Below are 19,182 nucleotides of genomic sequence, written 5' to 3' on the forward strand. Positions count from 1 at the left end.
TGTTTGGGAAGAAACCAGATTTCACAGCGCGGCTCAGTGATTTCATCTCCAGGTCAGACTGGAGGGGATAATTGAATATTTTTCTAAAAAAAACGTCCGTCCTCGGCCGAGACATCTGCCTCGCAAAATCAAATAAGTAATTAGCACACGTCCCTCTGTTTACACATCACGCCGCGCATAATCCCTCACAACGGAGCCTCTTAATGCGAGCTCGCTTCATGTGAGATTATTGGACTTTAGCGCGGAGCTCCGTTGTTAGTTTAACGTGGAGGAAAATCCGCCCGCACACCTGCGCCGCTCCGTCACGTCTGGAGCAAGTCAGCGTGACACTTTCCATCCCACAGTCAAAGTGTCCTCTAATTTAAAAGCACTCTGTTGTAATTGTCTCAGACAGCTTCTCCTCTAAGACTCCTGAGCCACATCAGAGGATTTACAGGCTGATAATGAAGACTTAATGTCAACACGGAGGATCAGACTCCCGACAGTGACGGAATTAAAAACTTTGTTTCTGATCATTTTCTTTAAATGTCTGTTGAATCCACATTTCTAATTATGCACTTTTGACCTCATTATTCTGCTGACATCATAAAAGTGAAGCTTCCCACACTTATTTAAAGCATCTACATATGCTGTAGGCGCCCCCGCTGATTAAGGAGCAACTTAACTTAATTAAAGTGCATAAACTGTGAAGGCATCGTTTACTGCTCCATAAAGAACCACGGTGGAAGTTTAACAAAAGGCATTTCAGTGTTTTAGTGCACGTTTTATGTCAAATATAATAAACAATGAGGCTTTTAACAATGATAAATCCTGCAAAATGTTCTTTTAGGTGAATAAATAAACATTTTAGTTTTAGTTTTAGTAATAAAACTAATCTAATGTGAATCTAAAGTCGAAACAGCATCAAAGTTTGAGCTAAATTTTGCTGCAGCTGCACAATCAAGAGTTTGATTTTTCCAAATCTACATGAATTTAATCAATTTAAAAAAAAGAGATCTGCATATTTCAGGTATAACAACATAACATGTGAAGGGTGAGAAGTCTGCTGTTGCCTATGTTGAAGCTAACGAATATTAATTAATTAATGTCGTGGATCACATGTCGCTCGTACTGACAAACCCACAGAGAATCATTAGCATCTCTTTTAGCCTCTTCTGGCTCCTAACTTTGGTCATCCTGTCTGGTTCAGGCTCAGTTTTAATTCATTTAGCAGCTAAAGAGCCAGGTATTTACCTCAGAAGGTGGTGGAGACCAAAAATGGAGCTAAAAGAGAGACGACTGGACCGAAACGCGCCTCTAATGGATAAACCATGTAACAGTTTGTCTGCTAAATGTGTAAATTAATTATATTCACGATACTTTAGCCCAAAGCTAAAGCTAACACAAGTTTATGATTTATCTTAAACCAAGTAAGATAACTTTGCTTCTTTGAGCCGACTGGACTGGATCACTTGTTTCTTTCCATGTGGAGTAACTGTTCACCAATAATCATTTACATTTCTGTAAATATCTTTAGCTGAAATCTGCTAACAAGCACACGGGGGCCAAAACCTGATCGGTGCAGTCTTTTAAAACACAGCAGCCAGCAGCATCATCGTGTACCAACACATGCATGTTGCACATCAAATTAAACAGGACAAAGTGGGCTACGAGCTCCTGTTAACCATTTTTACCGAAACCAAACCCAACTGCAACACCAAGCAAACTAACAACCACAAATGAAAACCATCACAGCGCCACGTATCGAAACATTTTTGCCGCTAACGGTATGTAGCTTCATGCTAGACGTATGAAAGCAGAGACTCCATAACCATAAAGGATGTCTCACCCCTGCTGTGTTGTGCTGTTACATAAATAGACCTTGTGGTTGTGGAGATATGTCCTGTTAACTTGGGGCAGGTGGGGGGGTGAGCGGCCGGCTGTGGACGTGGAGCCACTTACTTCTGAGAGAACAGGTCCCTGTAGGGGCTGCCGTGCTGCATGGCGATGCCGTAGCCTTTGCTGCTCATGCTGTTTCCTGACACCGTGATGGTGCAGTCGTCATCCGTCAGGGCCGCGTACTCCAGCACCGCCATGTCCCACAGGAAGGCGTAGGGACTCTTCTTCGCCTGCAGACGAGACAGAGGGGGAAAGAAAACCCCCACAGGGAATCTGTTATATGACGGCAGCAGTCGTTTGTTTGCTCAAACCGTAAAAACACTTCTCCAGATTTTGTTCCAGTTTCTATGGAAACACTGGACTTGTTTGAAAGCGGCCAGTCATCCCTAATATTAGTCTCCTCCAGTCAGAGCAGCTCTGCCGACAGGAAACAAACAGCCTGCTGAAGACAAATAAAAAACTGGAACAATCACTGAACAGAAAATTAATCTGCAACAGTTTTGGTAATCAATTAATGCTCAGAGATGTTTGTGTTGGACAAAAAGACACAGATTTGTTGGTTCCACGTTGTTAAATACACAGATTTTCCTCTTTTGTCTGTTTTCTGTCACCGTAAACTGAACATGTTTGTGTTTTGGAACTTTGGACAAAATGAAAAATCAATGAAGCAACTAAATAAATGCAAATTGTATTTAAAACAGTTCTGATAAGTTAAGGTCATTTTATTAAATGTGTTTTGTGAAGTTTAATGAGTGAGGAGGAGTCAGGTTTGGGGGGGGGGGGGATTACCTTCGATAATCAATTAGACACTTGTTCCAATTCCATTTCTCTAACTTATGTTTATTCTTCTTGCACATTTACAGTCTGTGATGCTGGAAAACGGTGGTTTACCCCCTCTGGGTTGTGGGGGAGTTAAGGGGTGAGGGTGAGGAGCTCTGAGGATGAGGAGCTCTGAGGGTGAGGAGCTCTGAGGGTGAAGAGCTCTGCTGAGGGTGAGGAGCTCTGAGGGTGAAGAGTCCTCCCTCCCTCCCTCCGTCCTCCCTTTGGAGGTTTACCGGCCACGTCCCACCAGGAGGAGACCCGGGGCAGACCCAGAACCCAGAACCCTCTGGAGGGATTATATATGTAATCTGGCCTGGGACAGTTTTGGTAATCAATTAATGCTCAGAGATCTAAGGAGATCTAATCTGGCCTGGGAACGCCTCGGGATCCCCCAGGAGGATCTGGATAGTGTTGCTCTGGAGAAGCTCTCCTGGAGAGCCCTGCATGACCTGCTGCCACCAACTAGTGTTAGATAATGGACGGACGGACGGACATGTTTGCCCCATGTTGGGGTAACACCACCGTTCTCCTGTGTTGTATTTGTGGCAGATCTGATTCTTCTTCACTGGGGAGAAGTTCTCCTCTGATTAAATCCAGTAGATTTTCATCTTATCGCTGCGTCCGTGTAAACACATTCCCCACGGAGCTGCAGCGAACCACATGCAGCGGGCGGAGGAGGATGTGGGTGTTTCCACTGAGTCAGCAGAGCTGCTGCCTTCACTTCCACCTGTTGGCTGTCACTGCTGATTGTCTGTCTGTGTGTGTGTGTGTGTGTGTGTGTGTGTGTGTGTGTGTGGTTGCTTCTCTCTCTCTCTCCTTGTGTAGCAGCAGAGAGTCTTAAGATCCCGTCACGCTGTTACAACCTAATCACTGCGTCACATCTCTTTGATGCTCTGATCACACGTAGCCGCTGCCGTTTAGCGTCTTTGTCTTTCCCTCTGGTCACCTGAGCAGGACTGTTTTCTCTCTCCAGGTAAGAGGCGGAGAGTGTTCGTGATGCTCAGCTGGGACGCCGAGTGCAGCGTTCAGACGGAGAGAGGTTCCTCTGAATCAAAAGGAGGGCAGGCGAGGACACAAAACCACAAAGACATCCACACCGATACGACAAACCCTCCACCCCCCAGTGTGGAGCTTCAATTAGCTCCTTTCTGGAGGAGACGTCTGCGTGGTGGATTCCAGGAAGTGAGCTGGCGTCCCTCCAAAAAGCAGCAGTTTGTAGCACAACAGGCGTATTAGTGACGCCATGGAAACATAAAGCTGCCACACAAAACAGATCTGGTCCCAGGGAGAAAACACTAGAGACAGTCCGATCACAGCTTTGTGCTTCAGTTAGAACAGCAGAGAAAAACAAGCGGTGGAAAGACGCCAACAGTTCGTCCAGATGATCTAAATGGCTTCATCTGGAGGTCAGACTGAAGGTGACGGCGGCAGATAATCCCTCAGAGCGGCAGAAGTGCTGCGTGAGCACAACTGCAGCCAGAACGGGAGGTCACGGCCGGAGCTGCGAGTAATAAGTCTTTACTCTTCCTCCGTTTGTCCCATCGTCCGGCTGCTTCACCAATCAGACGGCAAACAAGACCCGAGTGGTAATAATACAGCGGAATCATCCTTTAAATCACGAGATGAAAATGTTCACACGGGTTTTTAATGATGCACCATCTGTTTGCCCATTATCAGATTAACTACGTCCGTTTGGGATCCCACACCTCCTCCTGTATTTGATGCTGCTGCCTCCCTGCAGCCCGACCGCACCTGAGCCACCAGGTGCACATAAAGACCTGGACACCGACACTGTAGGTGGTTTTATAGAATCACTTTCAGTCAGTATGAAGTTAAAACATGAAGTTAAAAGTCTTTTGTGTCTGTAAATCTGTTTTTTTGTGAATAAGAAACGTTTTGTGTCGTTAAATCTGTTTTTTTTTCATCTGTAAATCAGATTTTATTACCTGTTAATCTGTTTTATTTTTCTATTTAGCACGTTAACTAACCCTAACCCTTAATTGGACACATGTATTAATCTGGACAGATTCCTGTGGATCCCTTGGAGACAGTGTTACACACACACACACACATAAACACACTGAATAAACATACAGCAGCACATGTGAGTCTCTGGAGTCAATACTGATTATTGATCTTTTTAAAAGCAAGCTAAAGACCATAAAAGTGTATTTACTCTGGTTTTATCATTTTATTATTGCATTTGTTATAATCATTTATTTTATTTTGTTTCATTTTAACATTTTACTATAATGTATTATTTATTATACACATCTAGTGTTTCATATTTTTTATTGTTTTACTTTTATTTCTTGTATTATTGATCATCTTTTATTGTTTTTACGTTTGCATTCATTTCTCTTAATCTATTTTTAACATCCTACATTTTATCAGCCTGTTTCAAAAGTGCTGTGTAGATAAAGTTTGACTGATTGATTGATTGATTGATTGACATTGGGTGTGTTTGGTGTCGAGGTGATGATGATGATCAATAATAAGTTTTCAGTAATAAAACTAATTAAAATGTGTTTGTTTGAATAAATGTTAAATTTGTGAAGCTGAATGATGGATGCACTCACACACACACACTCACACACACTCACACACACACACACACACACACACACACACACACACACACCTGTACACACACACACACACACACACACATACACACACACACACACACACACACACACACACACCTGTACACACACACTCACACACACCTTGCGGATGCCCTCAGAGGGGCTGGACACAGAGTAGTCCATGCCGCTGTTCCTGCTGATGGTCCTCCACAGCTCTGCGTAGGTGCTGTCCTGCTCCAGAGGGTTGGTGCCTTTGTTCCTGAAGTAGTCGTAGACGGCCGAGTCCCTCACCGTGCCGTAGTCCACGTCGATCTGCCGCGCCAAGTCCTGGAACGACCTGGTGGAGGACCGAACACAACGAGACATGAGCGAGGACAGAACTTCCTGCAGAGCAAATCATCCCGTCATCATTCATCAGCTGGACCTCTGGACTGATGTATGTGTATGTATGTTTGTATATATATACATATATATTTTAATCTTTAGACTTGTACCAACGTAATTTCGTTGTATGCTGTTAACAGTTGTACAATGACAATAAAACCTCTTATGTCTTAACTTCCTGTTGGCCCTCTTTAACTTCCTGTTATCCTTCCGCTAACTTCCTGTTGGCCCTCTTTAACTTCCTGTTATCCTTCCGCTAACTTCCTGTTGGCCCTTTTTAACTTCCTGTTATCCTTCCGCTAACTTCCTGTTGGCCCTCTTTAACTTCCTGTTATCCTTCTGCTAACTTCCTGTTGGCCCTCCTTTAACTTCCTGTTATCCTTCCGCTAACTTCCTGTTGCCCTCTTTAACTTCCTGTTATCCTTGTGCTAACTTGACTCCTCTAGACTTCTAGACTCCAAAGGTTATTGAACTGAATGGATCAAATTCAGATGGTGAAACGAGTGATTTCACAGGTTGTGACTCAAAAACGAAATATATAAAACTGTATAAACTGATTTCAGGTCAGCAGATGTTGTGATAATCTTTATTTTTAACGCCTGTGGACGCTGAAGAGGTGGGAGATCAGTTTTAATGAAAGACGCCCACGAGACCGACTGAGTAGTTTTCCTCCAGATGTTTGAACACCCTGAAGTTTGTTTGTTTAATTAAGAAATAATCTCATCAAGAGAGACAGCAGGAGGAAAACTCACATAAAGACCATTCATTTGATTTATATCTTCAGGATTTCACGTTTTATCGCTGCATTCACGTCACTTTTTATTTATTTGACTGAAATAAATGTATATTTTTAGGTCGTGTGCAATCTGGAGAAAAGAAGTGATTCCAGACAGAAACATTTTAGGTATAAACTTTTGTTTGAGAACCCTGAACCAGCGACACACAAAGCACAGCAGCGTTCTTCTCTGCCGTGATACATCCTGAATCTTACTTCGATTGGTCTGGAAGTTTGTTTTTTCTTCGTATTTTTGGTGAAACTAGATTTAAAACTAAAACCTGAAATATTTATTAAAACCCCAAATCCCTCCCAGCTCACTCACTCACAGGAACAGATATTCATATATATTTTATGTATTTTTTAAAACAGAATCAGGACAAAAGTTTTAACAGAGAATCAAAATCAATGGGAATAAATGGTACAATGCTTTTTAACAACCAAAGCAGCAGTAAAGTCAATGGGTAAACTTTCTCAAACAGGAAGTGACACGCTAAATAATGTGCTGAGCGCCACAGATCAGCCCGAACATGTGCTTCGCTGTGTAATATGTTAATGCCTTCACTTCCACTGATGCTAACTAGCTACACATGATGATGACAGATGGGACACGGTGCGTGGAGGCAGCAGATGCTTCCCGCCTGCTGTGTGGACGCACACTGATGGGACATGTCAGGTAGTCGGGTTTTATCAGCGAGCAGGTCTGTTTCTAAGTGGAGGTTCGGGTTCACTGAAGACTTCGACATGCAGCTCAGTCTGATGAATGCTGCTGCCGCTGACGGCGTGTTTACACTCACAGAGTGTCGACTCTGAAATATCCATTAACTATCAGACGGACTGTCAGAGTCACCAAACGGGCTGCAATGGCTGCAACGTGAGACAACTGCACCTGATCACAGTAGGTCCACTAAAAGAGCTTGTTTGATCCACTGACAGGCTCAGAGTGTTATTCTAAGTGTGTGACAGCATCATGGAAAGGATCCCTACAGAGAGAGACCTGGAAGATCCTTTTGGTTTAACCACAAACAGCACACACACCAGACTACATTCACTAAAACAGGGATTTTAGAGAACAGGACACAGGAGCTGCTGGTCTGCTGCTGCCTCCATCAGTCAGTTTATTTGTGTTGTTTTGCATCTTAAAGGGTTAGCTCAGGAAATTACTGCATAACACAGTAACATAAACAAACTGATTGAGGCAGCAGTAGACCAGCAACTCGTGTGTTCTGTGAGGTTAAATTCCTGTTTTTGTGAATGGAGTCTGGTGTGTCTGCAGAGCTCAATGTAAGTCACAGTAACTAGGCTAACCACACCCGTGTTCTGTTTTTTTTATTTTACTAAATTAATTAGTTGCTGTGTATGTCTAAAAATCAATTCCATTGTTTTATTATTTTAATATCATATTTTCTTTTACATTATTTTTACTTTTATGTTCTTTTTATGATGCTTTTATTGTCATTTTGCTGGATTCTGTTTTTATTTTGCTTTTGTAATCACGTTTTAAAAAGGAGCTTTCAATCTATTGTTAATATTACCGTAGTTTGTTGTTCTCAAGACAAATAAAGAACTTGAGCTTCTGTGTTCTTTTCTGTTCTGACGCCTCCTGAAGGTTGTTTTCAGTGAGATTTCACTGTCGGTTGTCTGCAGCAGCTCACTGTCAGCCGTGGGGACTGAATCAGTCACAGGATGACTTGTTTATCATGCTGGAATTGGATTTTCTCTTAATGTTCATATTAATTTCTGACGGTCTCGTTGTGTCAGGATGATGTCGACTGAAATGTTAATAAAGCTGCAGCTTTAATTACATAATTGCAGCCTTGGTGGAGGTTAGAGATGAAGTCTAATTGGATTTGGTAGCAGGAAGACGTATGGAATATAAACCAGTCGGAGCTGCTTTGTGTCCCCCGGGGCCGACTGTACCGTTCACCATCGACATTCAATAAACATCAACAGCCCAGCAATTTATCTATCTGGAATTAACTTCTTATTTGTCTGAAGCCTGACATTTGCAGGACTTGTTTGGATCTTCTATCGTACCTTAAATGATTATCGGCTTTTAGACTCAACACGATTCGTCTGTTCGTCTCAACCAACCCGCAAAGAATAAAAATCGATCTCAACATTTCATAGATTTCTCCTCCCAAAATAAACTCTGTGTTTGAACCACTGATGTTTAGAACATATAAGACTAAAGAGAAATATTTGTTTTTCTACCTTTAAACCATCCTGTGACTGATCTGGATTAAACATTTTAACAGAAACATCAGTCTAGACTTCACCTTCAACTGTTCAAATGATGATAAAAAACGTCAGATTGTATTTTCTGTGCTTGGATCGCACTTCACAGATGAACAACAATGAAAAAAGAAACATCACATCTCGTGTTTCTAATCTTCTAACCATCTGGTGAAATCTGCAGCTGAAACAAACTCCCTGGAAGTTACTTTCTTCCTAAAATCTGGTTTAATCTTCAGTAATCAGTTCACTTAATGAAGCCACAGCAAATCATCACAGGGTCAAAACTGTGTTTGGTTTTCTCCACATTTTAGATGTTTTCTGCTGCTTTTCTTAATTAAAAACATGATAGATGTTTGTGAGTCTGAAGTCTGGACGTTTGCCTTCAGCCACTGAGTTCGGCTTCACTGCCCAAACAAAGGCTCCCCTCTACCCATAATCCCTTGTGTTTTTAGGGCCATTGCTTCCATTTGATTCAGTGACATAAATGCAGATAAACAATGAACAGATTTTACTGAATTTCCCATTTTGGACACAAAGTTTCAGGATCTTTTAAAGCTGTTTTGCGTCGTTATATCTTTATTTCCCATCATGCTCTCTGTCCTCTCGCCTGTTCCTATTTCCCCGTCTCCCCTGCACACGGTGGGTGAGATATTTCTCCACGTCTGCAGTTATTTGGGACCACTTCAGATCAAATAACACAATTTCAAATGAACCGAGCAGAAAACAGGAAACACTGGAGCTTGAAAATTATCTGGCTGCGCAAAAAAAAAAAGGTCACATAAAGTGGCTGTTTAAAAAATTGGATCCAAGCTCAGTCCTTCAGAGGGGACTATATTTTTACACCTCCACATGTCTCACACACACACAGATCTATCAGAAGTCATGTTCACCACATAAAAACACACCGACAACACAATACAAGGGTGACACGATGTCCGTAATCTGACCTCAGATCACATCTACCGGCTCAGGTGACGGGAACAAACCTGCATCATTTTATTCCAACATTGGAATCTGTCTGCAGCAGTAAAACCATTTTGGTATAAGACCAGAGAGACGGCCGTGACCAGCTGCAGGGAGGAGGGATGTTCAGATCGACGGCCTTTTTTGGGGGATAACAGACAATTTTTCTGCCTTTTGGGGATTCGAAATAAGGAAAGAGGCTGATTTCCACTGAAGCACCTTCAGGGAAGGGAAATGTAGATGTGATCAGCTGATCGCCGTCTTTAAAACTTCATCGCAGATTTGAGCTGTTCAGCCAAACGTCGTTTAAACTAAGGGAGCATTCACAGCAGGATAGTCCTGCCGAATGCCGAAAAATGTCACACCTTCATTTGGTTTGGTTCACTTTCACACTGCACTTTAGAAAGCGAACCAAAACGCAGTTACAACTGCTGACCAGGAAGAAAAAAAGCATGAAGAAGAAGAAAACCTGGCTCATCGATTGGCCAGGACTGAAAACGGCGACCGCGACATATAGTCCTCTGACCTTATATCAATACGCCTGCACCTCCTCACTACTCCACGTCTGCCCAACTGTTTCTTTGTTTACCTGCTTCTTCGGATTTGCACTGTTGGCTTTTTCTACCCAAAATGCACTGCTTTCTACATCACTTCCTCTCTTTGATTCATTTCCCACTGTAAGCGAACAGAGACGCATGTTTCCAGGCGGACCAGAGTTCGGAAGCGGACTAACCGAAGAAACGAACTCTGGTCCGTTTAAAGCGAACCAACCAGCTCTGGTGACCTAAAACATCTGTGCAGCGTCAACATGGCTCCATTAAAAGTGACTTCACTGAATATCATGAAGCATTATTACACTGCGGTGTCAAACACTCAATTCTGATTCGGTCTGCTACTCCAAAAATCAGTATTTTGTCTTCCTGTCAATAATGACCGGCTCACTGAACGTCATCCTTTAATTAGAGATATAAAAGCAGATGTTGTCACCATAACCTTGTCATAAAAGTGATCCTGAGACTGTTGATGTTTGGGCTTCGGCTGTTTCTCACCGCAGCAGAAATCTGGACGTTTCAGACGCTGAGTTTACTTTTAACTTTCTACCTTTCTGAGATTATTTATCTGCCTGTGGTCGGTGGGATGAGGATAAAAAAACTTCTACTACTTCTGAGGTATTTTAATTTCTCTTTGATTTGACTTTTTAAGTGTCAGATTCCTCACGGTTTGTTGGAGCTGCTCCAGTCCGACTCTTTACCTCACTGTTTTATTTGTGTGCATTCATGACAGAAGCCACATGAACCGGCGCTAACAGGGAGTCTGCAAAACAACGAGCCGTCACAGCAGACGCGTTAATATCTGAAAGCCCTTTCTATCATCTCATGCAGGCTAACAGCCGCCTGCCATGAATCACCAAACCTTCCATTTGTGTGATAAAGACGTTAACAGCAGATCTACCGCCCGCCTTTGTGCGCGCGTGAGTTGATGTTGCAGTAATGACAGGCTTCACACAGGGAGGAGCAGCCAGCGTAGATGGTAGTCAGTCAAAAGGAGGATGATTCTCCGGCGTCTCGAGGGGCTTTAAAGAAGTCTACATCATATGCAAATGTCCACTTCAGCGTTCATTGAGCGCCTGTGAAAGCGAAGTCTTGTACTTAGCATTTACTCCTGAATGAGTCGCCCTTCACGGCGCAACACGCCTGCTGATGAAAATGTCAGCCCAGATTTGATTCTCTGGGGGGGGGGGAAGATAGGAAGAGGAAGAAAGAGCTGGCGTGTCGCTGCGCCGAGATGAAGTGGCTGTTGTGTGTCTTTAGATGGGAGATGAGAGATTACGTTCCTTATTCATACACAAGATAAATAGGCAGGAGCAAGATGGCGTACCTGCGTTTGATCTGAGGGTGTCGAGTGAGTGTTCGAGCGTCGGAGCCGGAGAGAAGTACATTATGTTTCTGCACACATTCCAAGAGGTGAGTGTGGATTTAAATCAGAGTGGAAGCCAAAGAGTGCTGAAGAACGGAGGCGCACACAAACTTAAAGCCAGAAACTGAAACGGTGCAGGTTAAACTGTGCAGATGGACGGGGAAGAGCTCTGGGGACCTGTCTACCTGTCTACCTGTCTGTGCAGCGTGAGCCTCCAACAACCCAAACTATTACCGAGGGGGCAGGTAGTGAAACCCTTTTACTTCTGTCAGGTCTGAGACACCTACGATGTCACTTTGTACGAAGGGAAAAGCTTGTCTGTTTAATGATGTCGCCAGATTGAGGGCACGAGTCTCTCAACCCGCACGGTCCTCGGCTCATCCGGCGGGTTATCTGAAGCCCTCGGCGCGGGCTGAAGGCACCGCTCTTATTTTAATCCCTCTCTCACAGGATCTCTGACCATTCCCGCCCGCTCAATAGAGTTCATTGATTTGTTGTCTTCTTGTGTAACACAAGAGAAAAAAAAGGTGTAGTACGAACAAAGATGTGGGGAAATGACGCCTTCCTGTCTGCTGAGTATTTAAACACAACACTTTGATTAGGTTTTTGAGGATCGTTGGGCTAAATGATCATCCTGTTTGATCATCTCAATGTGTTCATATTTCTGTTTTATTATATATTATATATTATATATTTTTCTTATCTTGTTCACATCTGAAAATAAAAACCTTTTTGCCAGTGTTACATCCGTTTCCATGGAAACATCAGTCAAAGTGGTGGTGTGTTATTTTTTTTTGTTTTGTTTTTAGAAAACGTTTTGTTTTTTAGTTTGAACTGAACTAAATTCTTTGTGTTTTCGTGGAAAAACATCTTATTAATAACTGGAAAACGATCAGTCCCCTCAGTAGACTCCTCTGTAATGAAACCTAGTTTAGCGAGTAGGCTGGCCCTTAGTAACGCCCTTAGTAACGCCCCTAGTAACGCCCCTAGTAACAGAGACGGTAGCTGATGCTCTGTAGAGTTGGAGGGATTTCCCAAACTGAATAAAAACCACAGGTTGAAACACCGAAGCTCCTCGCTGCCTCAGTCTGGTTGGAGCTCATCATTGACATCCACAGATTTAGCTGCTGCTGCGTCCTCCAGCCTTACGTGGAGCTCTTAAGCCGTGTCGCCGTCCCAGCGGAGGACTGAAGCTGAGATGAAGGAGAAGCTGAAACATGAGCTGATACTAAAACAGTAACTCATTGATTTCTGAGTTCTCATTGACCCCCTCCCCCGAGAAAATTCAATGCTTGTCCGTGATGTTTTCAGCGGTGAGCATCACAGCGGTTAGCTTTGTGCCGTTGTGCCGATTCGGTCTGAACTACTTGCTGCATAATTCACGCTTAATAAACAAGATAATGTTGATTATTTACAAATATTTTTACAATTTGTATCCTACTAAAACTGTTCTGCAGCTTCTTTTTTGGAAACACCTGCAGAAGAGGCTCCTCTGCCTCGCTGCCGCCTGCTGTAACAGCTACAGGTGAACAGCAGGAACAGGAAAGAGGATCTTTATATATATATATTATATATATTGGCCAAATATCTACTTCATGATCCGGCCTCAAACACACAGACGTCCTCCAAAGTCGGTGAACACAAAAACTAAGTGGAGCTCTGAAACTGGAGCTCTGAGACGCAGGAGAGGAAATCAAAGTGAAGACGTGAAGCCATCAGCCCGTGTGTCTCAGCTGTTTGGTCTTTGAACATAAAAATGTGAGGCGAGTCAAGAGTCCGGCGGCCCACACACTCAGAGGTGGTGCTGGTTGGATCAGGAGATAAAAACGACGCTCCAGACTTTGATGTTCTGCCACTCTTTTTTCCCCACAGAGAGAGACGCACATCATAAAGGGGGGAAATAAAATGCTCCTTTTGATCTTCTACCTGCATCTCCGCCCGGGAGGCAAAACCCTCAATGCTCAGCGGCGTCTGATGAACACACTTGAAGAATCTGATGTCAGATCAGCTCACATCGGGATCCTGCTCTCATATTCAGGGGTAATAAAGACGTTCACACATAAAGAACCTGAGAGGAAATCCACATTTCTGTTCTTAACACGAACTGACCTCCTTAACATCCTCTAAAGTCTCTGACTGCAGCTTTTCACACTGAAGATCTGTCTTGATCCATTTTCTAAATCTCCTGATATACTGAGGGTGTCGAAGGAAAATTGCTAAAAGTACAAATAGATTTTTTTAAAATACTTAAAAGTAAATTTAAATACATTTTAATTTTTATGTTTCATCATTAAAAAAAACTTTATATTTGTTTAATTTACATAAACTTCTGCAGCATCTATATCCCACCAGGAGCTTCTCTAAAGACACACAGCAGACAGACAAACTACAAAGAGAATCCACTCAGTTTTCAAAATAAAAGCCCCCGTGCAGACTGTCAGTGGTATATTCCAGCAGCACATCAGTATTATTCTCTAATGGGGGGGCACCAGGCCAGACGTCAGCCGCTCAGAGGGTTTTTAACACCATGACGACCAGAAGTTCATCTGGGATGGAGAAACACTCAAAGCAGGAAGTACATCCAAGAAACACATTTAAAGCAGCAGAAGAAGAAACGCAGCCTGTTAGAAGCTCCAACATCAGTTTAACGACCAAACCGGCTAAATCTGAGCAGAAAGATCAGCAGGAGAAACGTTCTGCTTCTGAAATGCTCCCGGGGGGATTTAAAGCCTCAGGAGGATTCAGGAGGAGTCGGAGTCGGACCAAGTGGAACAAAATGCCAGTGCAGCGGATCTGCAGCGTTGTGATGTTGAACACACGAAAAGCCGGGCTGTGATATGAAGAGTAAAGAGGTTTCTCTACTTATGAAAGATCTGACATGTAAAACAGAACCACACACAGCTGGAGGACTTAACATGTGGCAGCTGTCATGTTGTTGTGCACTCGGGAACTCATTAGGATCAAACTCCAGCAGCTCCACGGCTCTGTTTAATAAAACATCTCTGGTCAATAAGTCAGACCGACAGCGTGGAGAACTGCAGCAACTTGTGATTTATATATGAAAATGGTTTGTTATTAATTTGGTCTCTGCACAATTTAAAAGACAGACGTGAGGATCGATGCGAGGGTGCTGCCTCACGAACAAGGACAGACTGACAAATTATACATTTCCACAAGCTTTTATCAAAAGCCTCGACGAACTTCTTGTCCAGCTTGTTACTTCGTGAAATTATGGCTTTTTACCATCTGTTAACTCTGAAACTCTACCTGGAAGTCCACGTTTAGCCCTGCATGCCCAGAACATTAGATTACAGTCCGTCTGAAGCGGTGCTCTGAGGTTCAGCCAGTTCACTGTGATCTCAGCACGGATGTTATTCTTCTTCTAATCGAGCAGCTTGTTTGTGTTCGGAGACACTAAAAATGTCTTTCCGATGATGTTCTGTACTCTGACCAGACCTTCTACTCTCTTTAAGACTTTACTTTTACATGCTGGCCTCTCCAAGTTCCTCTCCAGACTTCCTGTTACTCTTCTGTCCAGACTTTTCATGTTATTTAAGGTAAAGTCTGGACTTTTTTTTGTCTGACCAGCTTCGTTTTCAACAGCAGTGATGCAGTTACGCAAAATATCCAGGTGAAAACGATGTTCGTCCCTGCAGGTGAGACGTCCCTGTTATGTACAGTCCAGGTTAAAGGTGATGAAATGATGCTGCTGCAGGTTTTATTTGTGTCTGTAGTTTCTGGAGGTGAAATAAAAAACTGGTAAAGCCCGAACCCTCTGTCCTTCTGCTTCACTGTGTCGTCTGATCACCGCTAGGAAAGTTTGCCCTCAAAGGAAAAGTTAGATATTAGATCTGAGTCTTGTGCTGCCGTAGAAAATTAATTGGCAAGAAAAAGCTTCAGCAGGTCTGCACCATTAATCTGTTAATATTCTGTATTTATCATGAGAAAAACAAAACGACAATGAATTAATCCAAACTAGTGGATTCTAACAAATGTGTATTAATCCGCGACTGAAAGTAGTCCCCAACAATTGCACTAGATCCTCAGCCATTTTTAAAGATATGGATGTTTTGTTTTTAGATAAATATGATGCTGAGAGCAGCTTTACTTTCCTATTGTCACGGTTAAGTTGTCGTCACAGCGTGTTTGTTTAAAACCTCATGGTTTCGTCTGCATAAGAAATAATAATAATAATAATATAATTTACTTTGTTTTACATGGTTGAAAAGGATTAAAACATGTCAGGACTGAGGAAAAAATGATTCAGGCAATGATGCAGAAACAAATCAGAATAAAACCCACAGTAATAAAGATGATTTCAATAAAACATGTCACTGATTCTGCATGTTGAAGCTGTTAATGTTAATTTCATGTATTTTATGCATCAGGAAACCTAATATTTACATCTCACTACTTTATTTACCACATTTTCTCCTATTTAGTGTAAAGATTCACCGACTACATCCACTGGAGGACTTCTGAAATCGACCGAAACGTTGACAGAAAGCAGTCGAAGTGACAAACCGGCTAAATATGGCCGGTTACTCCCACAGCGACATTTGCGAAGACGCTAGCGTAGCCTCACAGCCTCACAGAGCACAATCAACTCGAAAATCTAAAGTTTACAAGACATTTTGGATTTCTGAAGGAGGACAGAGAATTGGACAAAAGTCCAAGAGCACGCAAGAGGTCTTAAAAGCTTCTTCCACGACTTCAGATCTTACAGTGTAATTGAAAGAGATGTAAGATACCAAGAAGACAGCACAGCCTGAGTTTGACAGCAGGAGGAAGATAAAGAGTTTATTGAACAGACCTTTAATACAAGAAAATGAGCAGATGTCTCCTGAAAACACTGTTAGCTAATTCTACTGTCCAGGTTTTGAATGCTGGAGTATTTTGACAGTATGGTATTAGTACTTTTACTTAATAAAACATCTGCCATCACTGCCAAAACGGATGAAGCAGCACACGATATGTAAATCCTCCTTTGAACTTTTGAACGCTTCAGAACTTTTCCATCTTTATTTGCATCCACAGAGCTGCAGAGAACACGACCGCTTCCCACAAAACCGGAGTGAAGGTCAGCGTGCTGTTGGGTAACAGCAGGAGGGGTAAATGTTACAGCGAACGACTGCAGAGAGTTTAGATTAGAGACTTTCTGCTTTTTTCAGATGCATTAAATACTTGAACTCAGAAGCCGCGGTGTCATTTATGGAGAAATATTCAAGCTGAGAGCTCATTTCGCTAAACTGTCAACTCTACATTTAACACAGGATCAGCTCAACACCTTCCACTTGTGGTGCTGTTGAATTACAGATGATTTAAAGCTTTTCTCTCGAGGTGATTTGGGACGATCAATCATTCTAGGTGCCTCCTTAAGATTAATAATCGGCCAAATGTGTGAGAAACTCCTGTTAGGTCGAACGAGCAATTAGCGGCCGCGGCGAGTTCACTCAGACGTCTCAGTGGGAGGACGAGTCGTCTTTCTGTGGACGGACTGCAGAGCAACATGTTCTGCTAATGAACAGCCTGCAGAGCCAGAGGTCAGTCAGTTTAAATGAAATTATACAGGGAGGGAGAGAGAGACATGACCTAAAACGCTATTTGGCTAAAAGCAGTGGACTCTGCATGAAACAACTCTAAATCTAAATCTCTCTAAATGTGCGTTTCAGTCCTGACTGTGTCTCCTGGAAACCACCACAGACACTAATGTCAGTGTTTCCCATGCATTGATGTATTTGTGGTGGCTCGTCACAAATATCAGCCACATATCTACTGTGGTTTTTACTGTTTAAAATGCTTAAAAACACGTTATTACTGAGGATTATTGGACAGTATGAAACTGTCTTTGTGTCGACTCTTCTTATCTACATACAAGAATAACAATGAACACCTAACGCGAAGGCGCCGACGGTCCAAACTCTGACACATGGGGGCGCTGCAGAGCTCGTCTCCTGAGTAAGAGTCAAGATCTCATGATTAATAACACGCTGCAATGACCTGGTTTCTCCACAGGAGTCCATTTAAAAATAAGAAAAGAGTCTGAGACCTCTAGTAGATCTGTAATCTCTTTTGAGAACGCCACATAAAGAAGTTAAAATTCAGAGGAGTTTTTCATTCACATTTGATTAACCCTTTCATGCAGAGAGGTCACTGCAGTGTGAAGCTGTTTTCTTGTACATGCATGAGTTTTGATGGCGTAGCTGCACATCAGCCGCTACAGTGAAGCTGCTGCATCATCTCATCCACTCAGAGTGAAGCCAAGACGGCCGACAGACAGACAGAAACACCAAGGTGCTCATTTTCTTTCTGTTCAAACCTTCTAGAAAAAGAGACCTGTGCAGGTAAGAAACATATGGTGACATCAAGTAACATCTAAGGAGTCATGCAACTGCTACATTCTGATTAAACTGATTTTATATTGGGAGGAAATTATGATTAATCACATGCATCAGGAGCTAGATTTAAACTAGTGGACATGTAGAAACATCTTTATGAAATTTGGGTTGAAAAAAAAAAGTTCAAATCTTGTTTTTCAGCCTGAAGATGAATAAAAACACTTCTGACTGAGGTGAGGATCATAATTCATACATGAAAGGGTTAAACCTCTGACGTTTAAAGGCTGAAGGCTAAAATAAATGCCTGTTTTTGCATTTCAGCATCATTTCAGACACCTGGAGACGTTTTACAGGAGCAGGAAGAGTCTAAATCTGGTATTAGTGAAGTAAATCCTGACTTAAGTCCACACAGTAACTTTGATTTAGGAGCTGTGACTCTGTATGTGTTTGATCCTAATCCTTGTTACCATGGTGACCAAACAGTTAAAATGAGATTGGAAAGTTGGGAAGTTTCTGTAAAAAGCTGAAGTTACACGTACGGCATCATTTTCATATCACCTGTAAACCGATTAAGGGCCGTTCATCCTCTGCTGACACACGTTACAGAGGACCAGAGGTGTAGTTGTGACCCAGCTGGTGGTGGTGATGTTTCCAGGGGAGCAAACACTGCTGCAGAGATTCAGATGCTGTTTGTGTCTGAACGGAGCGAAGCTTCATATCAGCTCATATCTGAATAATGGAAATGTGTAGATCCCTCATAGCTGCAGGCACACAGGCTCCAACCGGCACACAGCGAACCGTTAATCTCAGTCTTATAAATGAGTGTGTGTGTGTGTGTGTGTGTAGTTCTGTACAGTTACGAGAACAAATTTTGGTTTTACAGCATCATTTCTGCCTGATTATCATGATTTAAAGGGGCCGTTTGTGGTTTGAGACTTATTGTTTTAAGGTTAACGTTGATATTTAACCCTTCAGAGTCTGGGGTAAAACCTTTGTGTTTCCCATTCAGTTTACCTTTTTCTGGCCTTTCTTTGTGTCTTTCTTTTCAGCACAACCTCACCTATGTGATTCTACAAGTATTTATTTATTCTGACATAATATATGGACACACTGGATGTAAAAGTGCAAAAGAAACACAAAATCTGAGCAGGAACTAGTTGGATCTTTGGAGGAGCGGGGGTCTGCGCGGACACCTCCTCTCGTTCGTCTTCAGGTGCAGCATCCTCTTCATCCTCTGAAAGGAGTCTTCCTCACAATCAGAACGTTCTTCCCCAGATTC

General features: G+C 42.6%; 1 protein-coding gene across 1 annotated transcript in view; it reads right to left on the reverse strand.

The window, feature by feature from the left end:
• Positions 1–19,182, reverse strand: part of LOC139219753 (glutamate receptor ionotropic, delta-1-like) — a 454,804-nt gene that overhangs the window by 17,090 nt on the left and 418,532 nt on the right. The window contains exons 14-15 of the mRNA XM_070851702.1: positions 5,430–5,625; positions 1,942–2,108 (exon numbers count right to left, since the gene is read on the reverse strand). Coding sequence (XP_070707803.1) covers positions 1,942–2,108; positions 5,430–5,625 — 363 coding nt within the window. The remainder of the gene's footprint in view (positions 1–1,941; positions 2,109–5,429; positions 5,626–19,182) is intronic.

Source organism: Pempheris klunzingeri, chromosome 20 (genome assembly GCF_042242105.1).
Source record: "Pempheris klunzingeri isolate RE-2024b chromosome 20, fPemKlu1.hap1, whole genome shotgun sequence".
NCBI classification, from domain to species: Eukaryota; Metazoa; Chordata; class Actinopteri; order Acropomatiformes; family Pempheridae; genus Pempheris; species Pempheris klunzingeri.